The 19,067-nt window shown below is 38.5% G+C and overlaps 1 protein-coding gene and 2 pseudogenes across 1 annotated transcript; 1 reads left to right on the top strand and 2 right to left on the bottom strand.

The window, feature by feature from the left end:
* Positions 1-460: 460 nt before the first annotated feature.
* LOC148119646 (translation machinery-associated protein 7) lies at positions 461-1,077 on the top strand. The gene has a single exon (XM_087896773.1). The coding sequence runs from the start codon at positions 487-489 to the stop codon at positions 679-681; it is 195 nt and encodes a 64-aa protein (XP_087752899.1). The 5' UTR covers positions 461-486; the 3' UTR covers positions 682-1,077.
* A 5,899-nt stretch (positions 1,078-6,976) lies between these two features.
* LOC146891664 (large ribosomal subunit protein uL23 pseudogene) lies at positions 6,977-7,446 on the bottom strand (annotated as a pseudogene).
* A 7,476-nt stretch (positions 7,447-14,922) lies between these two features.
* Positions 14,923-15,378, bottom strand: LOC125414059 (myosin light polypeptide 6 pseudogene; annotated as a pseudogene).
* Positions 15,379-19,067: the final 3,689 nt, after the last annotated feature.

Below are 19,067 nucleotides of genomic sequence, written 5' to 3'. Positions count from 1 at the left end.
GACTTTTCTGTGAAGCAGGATTTTTGAAGGACTTTCATGCTTTGTCTTGGCAAGGTTTGGTAGTCATTCTCTTTTGTGTCCTGCTTGTCCAATTTGGACAGCATACCATCAGCAGCCAAGGCTGAAGCAAATGGCTTAATTTTGGCCCAAAGAAAGTAAACTCCATGTGAAGTTTCTTTAATGTCCATCATCTTCTCCAATGTAGATTGGTGCTGCCAGTAGCAGACATGTCTCATTGTTATAAAAAGAACTGTATGTTATTAAAACACTTAAATACCATATTCTGTAAATATTTGAAGTGTTTGAAGATCTGTCCATCTAAAATATACCTCTGACCTTGAAAACATACCTAATATGACTACAAATTTAATTGTAATAGGTGACTAATCACTTACTTGCATTTTCTTATTATCCTAAACGGTTGGTAATAATAACTTTCAAGAACTAGAAATTGAGGGTCTGGAGAAGGGGGTGTTTGGAGGCACCATGTCGGGCCGGGAAGGTGGCAAAAAGAAGCCCCTGAAACAGCCCAAGAAGCAGGCCAAGGAAATGGACGAGGAAGATAAGGCTTTCAAGCAGAAACAAAAAGAGGAGCAGAAGAAACTCGAGGAGCTAAAAGCCAAGGCCGCGGGGAAGGGACCCCTGGCCACAGGTGGAATTAAGAAATCTGGCAAAAAGTAAGCTGTTCCTCATATCTGAGATGATGGTGACCCTCTTCCATTCCTATTTAAACATCTGGATTCCCTGCCATAACATCTTTGCCATCTACAGCTAGAATGAAGTGTTATCCTGGAGCCTGTTAAACATCTGGATTCCCTACTATAACATCATTGCCACCTACAGTTAGAATGAAGTGTTATCCTGGAGCCTGTTGTACATTGTAATAAACTTTTGTAAAAAAAACAAATAATAATAAAATAAATAATACAAATGGCTCATTGTCTCTAGTGTTCAGCAGTTCCTACCTCAGCTGTGAATTGAAAGTGAACCCAGTCTGGAATCCTGCCAGAGCCTGCTGTTTCGTCTTTGTTGTACTTTGAATTCTGTATCACTTTGAATTAAACCAACTCATTCAAAGGCAAAAAAAAAAAGAACTAGAAATTTACATTATATTGTTAAGTGAGCTGTATTGGTACAATATTTTGAACAAGAGTAGAAATGTATGTACAATATGCCTAACAAAATTAATCTCAAATTTTTATCAATATACAAAATGTGTGTACAATATACAAAAGTCAATCCAATATAAAATATTTAAAACCAGTAGTTGGTTTTTAAAACTAGATTCAATAACCTACTTTTTTATCTTATCATATCTATATCCTCTCTTTTTTTTCTTCTCAGAGTAGATTCAATAATCTGTACCCTTATCCTATCATATCTATATACCATCTGAGGATGTAGTCTGAAGATTCAGTCTGAGCATGTATTCTGAGGATTTGTAAAAACAGTATAGCTCCTGTGGTCTGAGCATTGGTAAAGGTAAGAATTGTCTAGTGACTGACTGCTCTGCTTTGCTGATCATTAAACTTTCATCCCCAATAGCCAACCCTGGGTTTTTATTATTAAGAACAATCAGGATTCATGCTACACATCTCAATATCATCTCAATGCTACAATCTCTTTCAATATTTACAAAGTATTTATTTCATCTATAGTGAGAAATTAAAGGTAAATGCAATTCAAAATATAACTTTCCTATGGTCTCAGCCCTCACTGACTTAGAAAACAAACAAAAAAAATGTGTGATTATCACAGAATCTGCAATACGATTATTTTACTAAGTTTTTCATCCTTGAATTAGCATTCATTTTGAGGGTTTTGAGCTGTGTGCTGTGTTGTGTGTTGCTAATTACTGATAAGTTGCATAATGCAGGATGAGTGATATGTAATTTGTTTTCCTTCATTTTAATTCAAGTGAGAAGATTCTAATAACAGCTTTTAAAACAATACATTTGTTCTCTGAAGACAAATATTGACTCATTAAAAATGATCTTAGAGTTGTTCTGAAGGAAAGGAAAGATATGTGTACAGACTGAACTCCTTACCATTGATGGAGTCTAGTCCCATGGGCTCAACCTTAAGAATTAGAGACATTTACAAACTAACAGAAAATGGCCCTGCTCATATCAACAAGAGACTGGACAAGGTTTTTGTATTTATTCATAGAGGCTAATGAGGCACAAAAGTCTCACTGACCCACAGGAAATCAAGTATAACTACATTTCACACATACCACCTTAGTAGCACCCAAGGAGGGCAAATGGGTTACATTAAGTGTAAGAAGAACTCTGGAAACATGGAGAAATCAAACTAGTATCTCTTAGAAGCTACCCTGCCAGCTAGTTTTCAAAATACTGACAGATATGTGTGGAGAAGCAATTACCAGTATTACCTAGTCAGGACTCCTGAGAGTTACAGTAATGACTGGTCTGGAATAATATGCTCATTGGTACAAGAGTGGCTTGCATGTCATACATGTCTATATCATTAGGTCCCTCCCAATGGAAGATAATATGCTACTGCTTTATTATTTAAGACAGTGTCTAGTTAACGCTCTCATTTTTCTTATTTTCTTGGCTTTAATTCTTTCCTTTTCTGGGGGTTGAGCTCCATTTATTTGTAACTTTGCCCATTTCAAAGTGTTAACATAGTGTGGTTTGGTTTTTTCTTTTTAGTTGTTGCCTTTATTTATTTATTTATTTTAAAATGAAAAACTATATTTTTTCATTATACACACCAATCTAAGTTCCTACTCCCTCCCCTCCTCCCATTCCCTCCACATACTCTCCTACCCCTCCCCCATCAATCCTCAGAGAGGGTAAGGGACATTGCTTTGGGGAAGGGCTAAGGCCCTTCCTACTATTTATAGGCTGATCAAGGTATCCATCCAAAGAGAATAGGTTCCCAAAAAGACAGTAGGGATAAATCCTGATGCCACTACCAGTGGCCCCACAGTCTGCCCCAACCATGCAACTGTCGACCACATTCAGAGGGACTAGTTTGGTTCTATGCTTGTTCCTTCCCACGGTGGCTGGAGTTGATGAACTTCCCTTATTTCAGGTAGACTGTTTCATCATGGTCTTGATCTCTTTGCTCATATTCTCATTTGGCTTTAATTCTTAAGGTATTCTGCAAATAGACTAAATAGTGCCAAAATTCAGAGTAATTATGCTAGACAACAGATTTTAGTTTAGTTAACATTAAAGGCTTGTGATAATAGGGACAGTAACATTAGTCTAATGATTCTGATTTGGGGGATAGCTCTGTTTGCACGTCTAAGAAAAGAAACTCAGAGTTGGTGGAGACCACATTCTGTGATGTCCCCCTCTCTTATTTTTGTCAACTTCAGATTTTAGGTTTAGAGGGGGCTAAGACAGAGACAGTGCTCTCCTTGGTCCCTTTATTCACGGTTTTCTGTCATCCCAATCAGTCTCCACCATTCAGCAGCTGTGAGTGATGAACCAATTATAAGTTGGGCAGGCCGGCTGAGAAAATTGAAAAACTGCAAACCAGGAAAGCATATATTTTCTTCTATTCTTTCATTATTTCCCCAGGTTGCGGTTTTATCCCTGGCTTTCATCGAGCGATTAGCCTCAGCAGAAGAACACCAGTTTGGCAGTCCTGCCTAATGAATGAAAGTGAAGTGAGGATTAATTCTGAGGGTGCTTCCAAACCGTAGATTCGATGGCGAGATGCCAGCTCCTCTAAAGGCCTTTCCCCATTGCTCAAATCAGCACACTTTTGGCTGTTACAGTCGGTGAAAGCTGCAGCTTTCAGCAGTACCTGCTACATTAAATTACATGTTGACGGGGAAAGAAGACAGATAAAAATAAGGTCCAGAGCATTGCTGCCCATAGTAGATTTTCTTTTTTTTTAATAAGCAAGAAGTAAGTTTGAGGCTTTAGGATGTTTTTATTCAACTGGATGCAAACTGAAACAGAAATTTTTCACATGTTAAAAGCAAGTTTCTATGTTAGCACCAAGACAATTGCTTTTCTGGCACAAGGGAGACCTGAGACTCGAGCTCTCTACACTCTCCAGGTGCAGAAAGCAAAGAGGTCTAAAATGCCCAGTCAGAAATTCACTGAGTTGGCAAATGGATAAGGAGATAGATTATTAACGATTGTGTTGTTTTCAAATAGATGGAGTAGCACATCCATACTCTCAGGTGTGTGAGGATTCATGACCCAGCCCAGACTAAACACTCTAGGTAATGATGGTTGGCTTCATGGTACTCAAAGTTATTCATATCCATCATCTAAACTGTGTTTTAAGAGTTGCTGTTATAACCTGGTCCATTCTGAAGGAGGGAAGCATTCATGCACTAATCTCATTTCTATAAAGTATGTTTTATGGTACTCCTGCATACCAGCCTGGGGTGTAGCTCAGCATTCTTGTTCAGGACACCAAGGCTGCATCGACTTTGCTTCCCACAATGATAGACTGTAATGTGGAATTGTAAGCTGTATAAACCCACCCCTAACCCCTATTGGCTTTGATCAGTGCTTTATCACAGCAACAGGAAAGAAGCTAAAATTTTCAGGGAAGTCCCCACACTTTGGCTATAGGAAGCAGAAAACCAGTGTCAAACTGATCAGGAAGCTTCCTCTTCGCTGGCCAGAAGACACTACGTAGGCTTCTGGGAGAGAAAAGGGATCAGTGATCTTACCCAGAGCTGGGTAAGAACCAGGGGTGGTGTTCCCACTTGACCATAGTGACTTAACTATTACAGGATGACAAACCACTTTCTGACTGGATTTGAGACCTGATTTATAGGAGGGCATTTATGGCTGGGACTGAAAACCTGCTTAAAAACAAACAAACAAACAACAGCAACAACAAAACAGCTATTGGCTGGGGAGGTCTTAGGCTCTATGGCTGTTGGCTTTTTTTTTTATTCTTCAAATACCTGAGAGTGTGGATATTTGGATGATTTACTTAAAAGCAACGCAACTATTAATAATCTGGTGCAGGAGAATTGTCTGCATTCTGTCAATCATGTTTTAAATAAACGCTGATTGGCCAGGCAGGAAGTATAGGTGGGAAAACCAGACAGGAAGTAGAGTTACAGAATGGTGCCCACGTGGATAATTGCATCAACAGAAAGCCTGAGAAAGCTTGATAAAGACTAGAGTAAAGCATTTCAGTTTTCAACCATAGCAGGAAAAAAGCTGCGTTGTTTTAAAATGCCGGCTTTCTGGATCATCCTGCCAGGGAAAACTCTGACTCTATCAAGCAGCCAGTCCCAACTATGGAGCTTTTGAGTATTGTTTATGGACACACTGTTGCAGCCTGCTTCCTGGCAAGCACCTTGAAATGCCATAGGAGCTTTTGAGTGTTGTTTATGGACACACCGTTGCAGCTTGCTTGCTGACAAGGACTTTGAAATGCCATAGAGTTGTGGCAAAAAAACATGATTCCACCATGAGGGTGGAATTTCATAAAGCTAAGGAACAGGCTGGATCTAGTCATCAAAGTCATGGCTTTAATCTTCTTCATATTTCTTAGCAAATTAAAGATCCACATGATCAGAAAAAGAGACATATACAGTAAAGAGATATTCAAACAGGAAGAAAATCTCTAAATGGTTTACAGTGTATTAAAAATATATACAGGCTAAAGATTAAAGTTCTCAAAGTAAAAAAAAAAATAAAGAAAGAGAGTAGTCGGTTGTGGCGGCACATGCCAGTAGGATTTGCCTGGGAGTCAGAGACAAATAGATTTCTGTGAGTTCAAGGACAACCTGGTCTACAGAGGAAGTTCCAGGACAAAGATACACAGAGAACCTGTCTCAAAGCCAAAAGTTAAAAGTAAAAATAAAAGAAATAGAGGTTAAAATAAAGCCATATAAAGATGAAAAATACACAGAGAATCTTGATACTGTATGTTATTATGCTTTCTTTAAAATGTTTAAATGCTGAGGAAGAAGCAACAGCTCCTAAAAGATATTTGCTTGTAAATGCTGCAGAATTAATCCAAGATAGGTATTTTGAAAATACTGTGACTTCAAAATTGAAGTCAAAGGATATGTTACTTTGGAGAGGAGGATTTGCTTTTGTTTCCACAGAATATGAGAGGTTGTGGATTCATTCTGGGATGAGAAAAATCCAGTTTGATCAAGGAAGACCACCTGAGAAATCTCCGGTAGGAACAGATGGCCCAGATGTTTGAGTTTTACATCCAGAACAGATTCAAGATGTTGCCTGAGATGATCAAGCCTCACAGGATACTCCATTCAGCACTTTATCATAACTCTAAAATTTCTTTAGGTCCCCATAAGATTACCAGTGCTCCCAACCAGCTGGAAGTAGTCTGGAATACTATGCCCACATTCCCCCCCCCCCAAAAAAAATGGACTATGAATATTTTCCTTTTTTTTTTAAAGAGGGGGAAGTGGTGCAGAAGAATTGTCTGTATTCTGTCAATCATGTTTTAAATAAACGCTGATTGGCCAGGCAGGAAGTATAGGCGGGAAAACCAGACAGGAAGTAGAAATGATGCAATGAGAACAGGAGAATTCTGGGAAGGAAGAAGGTGATTCCTCCCAGTCTTGCACAGACCACTGAGGAAGCAGGGTGTGACCTGCCAGCTGAAAAAGGTACTGAGCCATATGGCTAAAATATATCAGAATAATGGGTTAATATAAGTCATAAGAGCTAATAAGAAGCCTGAGCTAATGAGCCAATCAGTTTTATAACTTATGGAGATCTCTGCATGATTTTCATTGGGTCTTGATGGCTGTGGGGTACCAGGTTGGATAGAAACTCCAAGAAGCTGACCCTCATGTTACAATAATCTATCTGCCTATCTGTTTGCCAACTCAATGAAATGTCAAGTAGGCATTTTGGACCTTTTTGCTTTCTGTACCTAGAAAATAAAGAGAGCTTTGATATTTAGGTGCCAGAAGAGCAACTGCCTTAATATTTTTTATGGTGAAAAAGTGTATATTTAAAACTAGCCAACTGGACTCAATTTAGATGATTCCAATTTTGCTGGCAACATCTAGAGCATCATAATGAGGGGCCATCTGAACATAAGCTGGCTTCTCTCCTTCAGGCCTTAACAGGGTGTTGACTTTGGCCACACCAGTGTCACAGAATTTCTTCACAGCCTGTTTGATCCAGTGCTTATTGGCCTTGGCATCCACAGTGAACACAAGTGTGTTGTTTTCTTTTATCTTTTTCATGGTTGACTCAGTGGTCAGGGGGATTTTGATAATGAGACAGTGGTCAAGTTTGTTTCTCCTGTGTATGCTCTTTGGAGGGGATTCGGGCTGTCCCTGGAGCCCCAGGGTCTTGGGCCACTGGTAGATGGGTGATATGTGGATTAGATCATTGTTTTGTGGCTGTAGATGCCTTTCAGCACTGCCCCTTTTTTTTGGCTTCCAAGGCCTTCGCTTTGGCTTGGTGAAAAGGGCATTGTTGATTTTTTTTAAGCTGCCATGTTCTCAAACTGCTTTCTAAAGGTTTATGTTTACAGCCACAGATGTGAGTTGCTTTCAGCCTTGCTCGAAGAAGCTCCTTTTCCCACTCAAGATCAGCAGTCAATGCGGATTACTGGAACTTGCAATGTACTGAGACTAACAGTGAGTCCTCACCCTTACATTGGACATTACTGTCACCCTACTCCCTCACCAAGACTTAGGGAGGAAAGGATGTTAGACTTCAGGATGGGGTGCTGTGACATGCTGTGACATGCTGTCTTCTGGATGTGCTGTGGCCGCTGCATTCAGGAACTCACAGCAGCTGTGGTGACCCACGCATAACCTGCATGAAGTTAATCCAATCTAATTAACAGCATGGATGAGGGTCTTGTTCTGGAAATCCCTGCCCCTCATTGAGAGGCTCTTGGTAGTTTTTCGCTGGTGTGAAGGGAGAATCATTGTTTTGGGGGGGGGGGTCTGGACACTGGCAGGCAGCCTGTGCTCTAGTGAATGCCCTCACACCTGTGCACATATGGGAACTTTAACTGGGTTTACTGAGTGAAAAAAATTATCAAAGAAGAAGGGTACATGATTTGGAAGGGAGCTTATTGAGGGGATCTGGTGGGATTTGGACCATATTTTATTGTATACATGTTTGGAATTCTTAAGTCATAAATAAGAACATTTTATATTGCTGTTTTGAATGTCAGTGGTCCAAAACATCTCTCAAAGGACTGTATTATTCAGTTATTTCTCACTCTTCCTTCCTTGCTCCTTTATGCCTTGGGGACTATGAGTGACTCTAACTCCATCTCTAGGAATTTACCTGGACAGATTATCTTACAAAAAACCAAGTCATGCTATTGTGTCTTCTGTTGCCTTTTAAAACTTAGTATGATGCTCTTAGGGTTCATTATGTCACAGCATGAGTCACAGCTTTGCTCTGCTTTGTAGTTGAATGGATCGATCTCATTTTGGGATCCAACCCCAGTTTATGGTGTTATGAGCAGTGTTTCAGTGAAGTGCAAGCCATCCCTTACTTTTCTCTTTTATGCCCCCCAACTCTGTCTTACTCAGTTATATTCCATTTCTCTACTGTGACTATATCAGCTCCTCCAAACCTTGCCTCCTGTCCTTCCTGCCCCTTTCTTCCCTTTGACCAGCTGACTGCCCACCTAACTGTACAATTTCAGTGTACAGGAACTTGCTCTACTTGAACAATCCCTGACCTTCAGAACTGCAGCTAGAAATTTTATACTTTGAAGATTTTTTTAAAGGAAAAGATTATAAATTGACAAATACTAATTTAGTCACAAAATATATTTATAGAACATTAACAGAAAGTAAAACAAATGAATGTATCAAAAGCTGATAAATTAATACAAACATTTACAAAAGTGTATTTACTTTAATTTTATGTGTATAAGTATTTGCTTGCTTGTAAACGTGCTGCTGATGATTGCATGCCTAACTCCCATGAAGGCCAAAATAAGGTACTAGATAACCTGAAACTGTAGTTTCAAGTGACTATAAGCCACTGTGTGGGTGTTGGGAATCAAACACTGGTCCTCTAAAATAACAACAAATGTTTTTAGCCACAAAAATATCTCTGCCACATTATAAAAACATTATATAATCTACAAAATAATTTATTTTAATTAATTTATCACCTGATAGAGCTATTTCACGTTTGTCTGAGTCTCTTTTTTGGTTTACTGGTCTTGTTTTTTATTTTTTATTCATTTTATTGAGCCATACATTTTTCTCTGCTCTTCTCCCTGCCTCTCCCCTCCTCTTCAACCCTCTCTCATGGTCCCCATGCTCCCAATATACTCAGGAGATCCTATCTTTTACTACTTTCCATGTAGATTAGATCGATGTATGTCTCAGGGTCCTCATTGTTATCTAGGTTCTCTGGGATTATGATTTGTAGGTTGCTTTTCTTTGCTTTATGTTTTAAAACCACTTATGAGTGAGAGCCTATGATAATTGTCTTTCTGTGTCTGGGTTACCTCACTCAATATGATGTTTTCTAGTTCCATCCATTTGTCTGCAAATTTCAAGATCTCATTTCTTTTCTGCTGTGCAGTATTTCATTGTATAAATGTACCATATTTTCCTTATCCATTCTTCAGTCGAGAGGCATTTAGGTTTTTTCCAGGTTTTGGCTATGACAAATAATGCTGCTATGAACATAGTTGAGCACATGTTTTTGTGGTATGATTGAGCATCTTTTGGACATATATCCAAAAGTAGTATTGCTGGGTCTTGAGGAAGGTTTTTCCTAATTTTCTGAGAAATTGCAATACAGATATCCAAAGAGGTTGTACCAGCTTGCACTTTGATCAGCAATGCAAAAGTGTTTGCTTTTCCTCACAACCTCTCCAGCATAAGTTGTCATCAGTGTTTTCAATCTTGGCCATTCTTACAGGTGTAAGATGGAATTCTAAAATTGTTGTGATTTGCATTACTTTGATGGCTAAGGATGTTGAACATTTCCTTAAGTGTCTTTCAGGCATTTTAGATTTCTCTATTGAGAGTTCTTTGTTTAGGTCTGTACTCCATTTTTTATTGGATTATTTGTTCTTTTGATGATCAATCTCTTGAGTTCTTTGTATAGTTTGGAGATCAAACCTCTGTCTGATATGGGGTTGGTGAAGATCCTTGTTGACCATGTTCTTTACTGTACAGAAGCCTTTCAGTTTTAGGAGGTCTCATTTATTTATTACTGCTCTCAGTGTCTATGCCACTGGGGTTATATTTAGGTAGTGGTCTCCTGTGCCAATGTGTTTAAGTGTACTTCCCACTTTCTCTTCTGTGAAGTTTAGTGAGGCTGGCTTTATGTTGAGGTCTTTGATCCATTTGTGTTGGGACCGTTTGAAGTCCTGGCTTCCAGATGGTCTTTCCCACTAGTGATTTGAGCTTCTGAGAGCTGTGTCAAAGTTGTTTGCCAACACTAACGCCTGAGCATGCATTGTCCTGGCCTTTATTGAGGATCAGGCGATGAAGTATTCACTTGTTGACCCATCTGACTGTGTTAGTGTCGCGAGCCCTATTCCTGAGTGGGCATTCTGCCCTTGCTTCGAGGTCTGCAAGCAAATACTCAGGGTGACCACAGTCTTTGTTTTAGGAACAAGTTTATTATGCCAATAATCAAATCTCCAATTATTACTATAGTAAATATAAGTAAGCATCATAACTATAGGCAAACATCAAAACTATAACAACCATTTAAATCTAAGCATCATAACTATAGGCAAACATCAAAACTATAACAATCATTTAAATCTCTAATTATTCCTATGGCAGATATAAGCAAACATCAAAACTATAACAATCCTTAGTCAATCAATCACATCACACATTCAATCACATCGCACATTCAGCAAGGATTATATGCCCTAGGCAAGGTCTTCTACCCTAACTTACTGAGGCATTGGTGTATACGACCTGATAATGGTTTGTGGCTCCTGACGTAGACCTCTGGATAAGCAATTCTTGATCCGCTGGCAAGAGCTGGTTCTCTGGCTCTTGGAAGGTCTCAGCTGTGAAGTTGGTGGTTCGTTGGATTCTCCATGACTGCTCTGACAGCGTGTCTGGCCAGTCATTTTGAGAATGTCTTCTGGCCGTGAGCCTCAAGTTTTTTATACTGTTTCTGGCTGCTTTACCTTCTTACTTCTAGATTAGCACACGTCTGCTTATCATATAGTTACGTCACACTTGTTCATTCAGCTCAAACTCTTATCACCACTGCACACATTGCTTCATACCTTTTAGTTTCATTTTGTGTGTCACTTAATATTTCATCATAATACTCCTGGACTTGTTTGTCCTTACAGACTCATAACATTTCACTTAATATTATCTCTTAACATTCCTGAACTTGTTTGTCCTTACAGACTCATAACAGTTAGGTATAAAAACTTCCATGGTGTTGTTCAATAAAGGGCTTCTTCTACCAGCAGCTTGAGAGGTGTATGCATGTTCAATCCTGATATCCTTTTCTCAGTTTTGGTTCCAGCCTCATGGTGATAGATATGGATCTATTTTCATTTTTCTACATGTTGATGTCTAGTTATGTCAGCATCATTTGTTACTTTATTTTTTCCATTTGTAATTTTTTGCTTGTTTGTCAAAAGTCAGGTGTTTGAAGGTGTGTGGATTAATATCCGGGTTTTGGATTTGGTTTCTTTGATCCTTCTGTCTGTTTTTATGCCATTACCAGGTTGTTTCCAGTACTGTAGCTCTGTAGTAGTGTTTGAAGTCAGGGATTGTGATGCCTCCAGAAGTTCTTTTATTGCACAGGATTGTTTTAGCTATCCTGGGTTTTTTGCTTTTCCATATGAAGTTGAATACTGTTCTTTCAATGGCCTGTGAAGAATTTTGCTGGGATTTTGATGGGTATTGCATTGAATCTGTAGATTGCATTTGGTAAGATTGCTATTTTTACTATGTTAATTATACCCACCAGAGAGCATGGAAAGTCTTTCCACTTTCTGGTGTCTTCTTCAATTTCTTTATTCAAATATTTAAAGTTCTTGTCATACACATCAACCACTTGTTTGGTTAGAGTTACTCCGAGATATTTTGTGCTATTTGTGGCTATTGTGAAGGGTGATGTTTCTCTTATTTCTTTCTCAGCCCATTTATCATCTGTGTAAAGGAAGGCTTCTGATTTTTTTTTGAGTTAATCTTGTATCCTGCTACATTACTGGAAGTGTTTATGAGTTGTGGAAGTTCTTTGGTAGAATTTTTTGGGGTCACTTATGTAAACTATCATATCATCAGCAAATAGTGAGAGTTTGACTTCTTTTCTTATTTGTATCCCCTCAATCTCCTTTCATTGTCTTATTGCTCTAGCTAGGACCTCAAGAACTATATTGAATTGATATACAGTGAACAACCTTATCTTGTTCCTGATTTCAGTGGGATCGCTGTGAGTTTCTCTCCATTTAGTTTGATGTTGTATATTGGCTTTGTTGTATATTGACTTTATGATGTTTAAGTATGTTCCTTATATCCCTGCCTTCTCCAAGACCTTTATCATGAAGGGATGTTGTATTTTGTTGAAAGTTTTTTCAGTGTCTAATGAGATGATCATGTGGTTTTTATTTTTCAGCTTGATTATATGGTAGATTATGTTGACAGATTTTCGTATGTTAAACCATCCCTGTATCTGTGGGATGAAGTCAACTTAGTCATGATGGATGATGGTTCTGATGTGTTCTTGGATTCGATTTGCTCATATTTTATTTAGTATTTTTACATCAGTGTTCATGAGTGATAATGGTCTGTAATCCTCTTTTTTAGTAATGTCTTTCTGTGGTTTGGGTATCAGGGTAATTGTAGCTTTATAAAAAGAGATTGGCAATGTTTTTTTCTGTTTCTATTGTGTGGGATAATTTGAGGAGTATTGGTATTAGTTCTTCTTTAAAAATCTTGTAGAATGCTGAGCTGAAACCATCTGGTCCTGGCCCTTTTCTGGTTGGGAGACTTTCAATGACTGTTTCTAATTCTTTAGCAGTTATAGGTCTATTTAATTTGCTTATCTAGTCTTGATTTAATTTTGGTAAGTGATATTTATCCAAAAAGTTGTCCATTTCTTTTAAGTTTTCCAATTTTGTAAAGTAAAGGTTTTCAAAATATGACCTGATGATTCTGGGAATTTCCTCCATGTCTGTTATGTCACCCTTTTCTTTTCTGATTTTGTTAATTTGGATATTCTCTCTCTCTCTCTCTCTCTCTCTCTCTCTCTCTCTCTCTCTCTCTTTTGGTTAGTTTGGATAAAGGTTTGTCTATTTTGTTGATTTTCTCGAAGAACCCATCTTTGTCTCATTGAGTCTTTGAATTGTTTTCTTTGTTTCTGCTTTGTTGATTTCAGTTCTCAATTTGAATATTTTCTGCCATGAGTTTGCTTCTTTTTGTTCTAGCACTTTCAAATGTTCTGTTAATTCACTAGTGTGGGATTTTTCCAGCTTCTTTATGTAGGCATTTAGTGCTGTGAACTTTCCTCTTAACGCTGCTTTCATTGTGTCCCATAAATTTGGGTATGTTGTGTGATCATTTTCATTGAATTTTAGGAAGTCCTTAATTTCTCCCTTTATTTCTTTCTTGACCCACTGATGACTCAGGTGAGCATTGTTTAATTTCCATATGTTTGTGGGATTCCTAAAAGTAGTGTTGCTGTTGAATTCTTGTTTTAAATAATTGTGATCCAGTAAGATACATGGGGCTATTCCAATTGTTTTGTATCTGTTGAGGTTTGTTTTGTTACTGTTTATGTGCTCAATTTTTGAGAAGGTTCTGTGAGGTGCTGAGAAGAAGGTATATTCTTTTATGTTTGGATAGAATATTCTATAGCTCTCTGTTAAGTCCATTTGAGTCATAGCATCTGTTAATTCCCTTATTTCTCTCTTAATTTTTTGTCTAACTGACCTGTTGTACACTGGTGAGAGTAGAGTGTTCAAATCTCCACTATTAGTGTGTGGGGCTTAATGTATGATTTAAGCTTTACATGCGTTTCTTTTACATATGAGGATGCCCTTGTATTTGGGGCATAGATGTTCAGTAATGAGATTTCCACTTGATGAGTTTTTCCTGTGACTAATATGAAATGTCCTTCTTCATTTCTTTGGATTGATTTTAGTTTGAAATCTATTTTGTTAGATATTAGGATAGCTACACCAGCTTGTTTGTTATGTCCATTTGATTGGAAAATTTTTTCCCCAACCCTTTACTCTGAGGCAATGTCTATCTTTGAGGTTGAGGTGTGTTTTTTGTGTACAGCAGAAGGATGGATTCTGTTTTTCTATCTCATCTCTTAGCCTGTATCTTTTTATAGGAGAGTTGAGTCCATTTATATTAAGGGATATTAATGATCAGTGATTGCTATCTCCTGTTAATTTAGTTTTCATTGTTGGTGTTGTTAATTTGTGTGTTTTTCCCTTCTTTGGGATTTGCTGCTGTGGGATCATCAGTTGTCTGTGTTTTTGTTGATGTAGACAATTTCCTTGGGTTGGAGTTTTCCTTCTAGTACTTTGTGTAGGGCTGGGTTTGTGGCTAGGTTTTGATTAAATCTGGTTTTGTCATGAAATACTTTATTTTGTCTTCATATGGTGATTGAAAGTTTTGCTGGGTATTATAATCTGGGCTGGCATTCATGGTCTCTTAATGTCTGCATAACACTTGACCATGACCTTCTGGCTTTCATTGTCTCCACCGGGAGTCAGGTGTAACTCTGATAGATCTGCCTTTATATGTTACTTGGCACTTTTTCTTTATAGCTCTTAATATTATCTTTTTATTCTGTACGTTCAGTGTTTGATTATTTTATGGCAAGAGGACTTTTTTTGGGGGGCAAAGAGAGAAAATTTTATTTGGTGAAGGAAGACATTCAGAAGAGACCAGATGGCAAGGTGCTGTGACAAGGGAACCTATGAGGGCCACAGAGAGATCTCACACTGGACAAGGCACAGGCTTGGGATCTGGAAGTGTCCTCAGTCGTTCAGCACCATCCAGACAAGCTCTTCATAGTTGATACAACTGTTGCTGTCCTTGTAACCCACCACCAACATCTCCACTTCCTCCTCTGTCATCTTCTCTCCCAGTGTGATGAGTACATGCTGGATAAAAGCACTCATGACAGTACTATTCCCTTCCTTGTCAAACACATGAAGGCCTTCAACATAGTCCTTATAAATTCCCCTGTCCTTGTTCTTGGCCACAGTTTGTAGCATGGGCAGGAAGTGCTCAAAATCCAGCACCATCGCATTTATCTCATTGCTCTTGGGGCTCACCAGGACCTTGAGCACCTCGGCATTGGTAGGGTTCTGGACCAGAGCCCTCATCACATCCCCAGAGTGACTGTACAGGATCTTGTCATCACCTGTTCGGTCAAACAGCTGGAAAGCCTCCTTTAGTTCTATGGTCTGGCCCTCGACGAAGTCACACATCTTGGCCGCTCAGCTCTGCAGGATCTTTTCCGGCATAATGGCCGAGAGAACTTTTTTTTTTTGATCCAGTCTATTTGGTGTTCTGTAATCTTCTTGTATCTTCATAGTGATATCTTTCTTTAGGTTGGGAAAGTTTTCTTCTATGATTTTTTAAAGTATATTTTCTGTGCTTTTGAGTTGAACTTCTTCTATACCTATTATTCTTAGGTTTGGTCTTTTCATGGTGTCCCATATTTCCTTGATATTTTGTGTTAGGCTTTTGTTAGATTTAATGTTTTCTTTGATAAATGAGTCTATTTCCTCTATTGTATCTTCAGCACTTGAGATTCTCTCTTCCATCTCTTGTATTCTGATGTTTATGCTTGCGTTGTTGTTCCAGATTGTCTTCTCATAATATCTGTTTTTATAGTCCTTTAGCTTTTGTTTTCTTTATTGTCTCTACTTCAGTTTTCAAGTCTTGAAATTTTCTTTCACGTGTTTGATTGATTTTTCTCAGTTTTTATTAAGGTACCTGTTGATGTCTTCCAATTTTTTGTTTGTTTTCTCCTCCATTTCTTTGAGGGAATTTCTCATTTCCTCTTTAAGAACCTCAAACATTCTCCTATAGTCATTTTTTAGGTTATTTTCTTCTGCTTCGTCTATAATTGGTTGTTCAATTCTTGCTATTGTAGGGTCACTAGATTTTACTGGTGTTGTGTTGCCCTTTGTGGTATTGCATGTGTTTTTACCTTGCCTACCCATCTTTTCCTCTAATTGGTGTAGTTGGGGTTGTCTGTGACTCTGGTGGTCAATCTTCCAGTTTCCTATAGCTCCAACACTCCAACACAAGGTTGCTCCTTGTGGTGCAGTTAGTGCCACAGTTCCAGTCTCCCCATTGGTCACTCTGTGTTCCTGGAGGTTGCTCAGTGCTCCTGGGGTTTGCTCTGCTCTGGTGGAGTTTGCTGTCTCATCCCTGCTCTGGCTTAGGTTGCCGGCTCAGACCTAATTCTGTAAATGCCCCTGATTTAGATTCATTCCTGCAGAGGTCTCTGGCTTGGAGTTGGTCCCACAAAGGTCTCTGGCTCTCATATACTCCCTCAGAGGTTTCAGACTCAGGTGTGCCTGGTCCTAGCTCAGGCCTACTGCTTCAGAGGTCCCAGACTCATGCCCAGACCCACAGAGATATCTGGTTTCTGCCTACTCCCTCAGAAGTCCCAGAATCATGCCCAGACCCACAGTGGTCCTAGCTCAGATCTACTCCCTTGAAGGTCCCAGACTCACACCTGGACCCATGGAGGTCTCTTGCTCTGTCTCACTCCCTCAGTGGTTGGTTCCTTGTACCTTCTCCTGTGGAGTTCGCTGTCTCAGGTTTGCTCCAGTCTAGGTCATTGGCTCAATCCTGTTCATGTGAAGTTTGCCATCCCAGGCCTGTTCTGGTCCAGGTTGCTGGCTCAATCTTGCCTTCACAAATGTCTCTGGTCTTGATCCACTCCCATTCAGGGAGAGCTCACTGTCTCAGGCCTGGTCCAGTCTAGGTTGCTGGCTCAGTTCTGCTCCTGTGGAATTCGCTGTCCCAGGCCTCTTCAAGCCTTGGTCACTGGCCCAGTCTTCCTTCTGCAAATGTCCCTGGTCTGGATCTGCCTGCTGCCATGAAGTTCACCTTCCCAGGCCCACTCTGTCCCAGGTTTCTGGCTCAATCTGGTTTACTAGTCTTTAGTTACTCTTCGATCATGTAAATATTATTGTGATATTATTTAGCATATGGAGAATAAAAATTTAATTCAATCTTTCCTCTAGTATATTTGGTATAAAAATTTTACTTTAAATTACCACCAATGTTATGCAAAGTCTTAAATTTGGAAGAAAATATTCTCCCACATTTTTTGTGCACTGATTTACATTAAGTGAACTGCACACTGATAACACACATTAACCTATTTTGTAAACTATTCTTATTGTAGCAGCATGTCAGAGTTTTAATATAGAATACATTGATATCAAAATCATAACAAAGTAATGATAAATTTAGCATTTTTCCAATGTTTATAACATTCTCATGTCTTAACTAGGTTTTCAAGTGAAGAAAGTATTTATTATATTTTGAAAATTTCTCTTCTCATAGAATTATTATTTTTGGTTTGAAACCATACTAACAGTGTCAGAATAATTTACAGTGATTGTATTGCTTGCCTTTATAATTTTCATTGATCTTTTTAATCTTTTGCTCTATATTCTTTCAGTCTTTTAATAAATTGGTGTAAGATTTAAGCGCCATTATTTTTACAAGTATTTAAATAAAAAGCTTGTGAAATATTTATTTTCAAAGAAAACTTCAATTCCCTATAATAAACTCAAAAGTAATAGGAGAAGGTAGAGTTCACAAATGAGGAAACTGAATGTGGGAATATTTCACAAACATTGTTGGTCTAGGAGGTCCTTCTTTCTATGTGTTGCTTATATTGGTTAATGAATAAAGAAACTGCCTTGACCTGATAGGGCAGAACTTAAGTAGGCAGGGAAGATGGAACTGAATTCTGGGAGGAAGAAAGAAAAGTCAGAGATGCCATGGATTGGCCAGAGACAGACACTGGAATTTTACACTGCCATGTGGCGATATACATATTAATAGAAAAGGTTTAAATTAAGATGTAAGAATTAACCAATAAGAAACTAGAGCTAAGGGGCCAAGCAGTGATTTAATTAATACAGTTTCTATGTGGTTATTTCAGGGCTAAGCTAGCCAGGAGGCCAGGATGAACAAGAGGGTCCTCCTACAACAAATGGTACTCCAACATTGTCGACTATATCCACATAAAACCTGAGAAAGCATGAAAAGAAATTCCAGACACAAAAGTACAGAGTTTAACACAGCTTCTTGCTGTTTGCTGGCAGTGTGCTACAGCTCCTTTAAGAGAGACTTTCTTGACTCAGCCATAGTAGAAAAAAAGCAGTAATTTAGTAATTTTGAAATGCTGGCTTTTGGGGTTGTGCTGCTAGTGCGATCTCTGGGTCTTTCAAGCAGGAGGTCCATCTAAAGAGCATTTGGATGGGTCAGACTGCTGTAGCTTGCTTAATGGCAGCATGGATTGGCTGTGTGCCTAGAAGTAGGGTTGTGTACACAGATCAGAGGCATGAACAGCTCCACCATGGTGAACTGTGTGGGGCAAGTACTGATATGTTACCTGAACAATGACGAAGCTTAAGTTTTTAAGAAGTGCTTAGCATTGTAAGAAGTGTTCCTGGACAGTAAAGAATTACAGATTCACAATAGGATAGATTCAGACATAAATGACCTCTAAATGGGTTACAGTGTTGGATAAATATATGTAGGCTTGGGAGAGAGAAGAAAAGGAGTATAGAGAGTCATAAAATAAAGTTAATGCTTTAAAAAAAGAATGAAGTCTTTAAAAAGACAGAGTACAGATAATCATAAATTAAAAGAGTAAGATAATAAAATAAATATTAAAAAGTAATAGAGTAAAAACAAGCCACATAAAGATGAAATATGCACAGAGTCTGGATTATCTATATTATTGTGTTTTCTTTGAATTTTTTGACTGTGAAGGATCTAAGTACAGGGAGACATTTCATTGTATGTGCTGCTAAGCTAAACCAGCATGTATATTATAAAGGCATCTTGATTCCAAAATTTGAGTCTAAGGATATGTTGGTTTGGAAAATATGTTTTTCTTTTATTTCCACTGAAAATG

This window comes from Myodes glareolus, chromosome 15 (genome assembly GCF_982192425.1).
Source record: "Myodes glareolus chromosome 15, mMyoGla1.1, whole genome shotgun sequence".
Lineage (NCBI taxonomy): Eukaryota > Metazoa > Chordata > Mammalia > Rodentia > Cricetidae > Myodes > Myodes glareolus.
Note: the sequence above shows the minus strand (reverse complement) of the source record. Positions and strands in the feature narration are given on the sequence as shown.

Coding starts and splice junctions, on each gene's coding strand:
- LOC148119646 (XM_087896773.1), top strand. CDS start 487: ATGTCGGGCCGGGAAGGTGGCAAAAAGAAGCCCCTGAAACAGCCCAAG.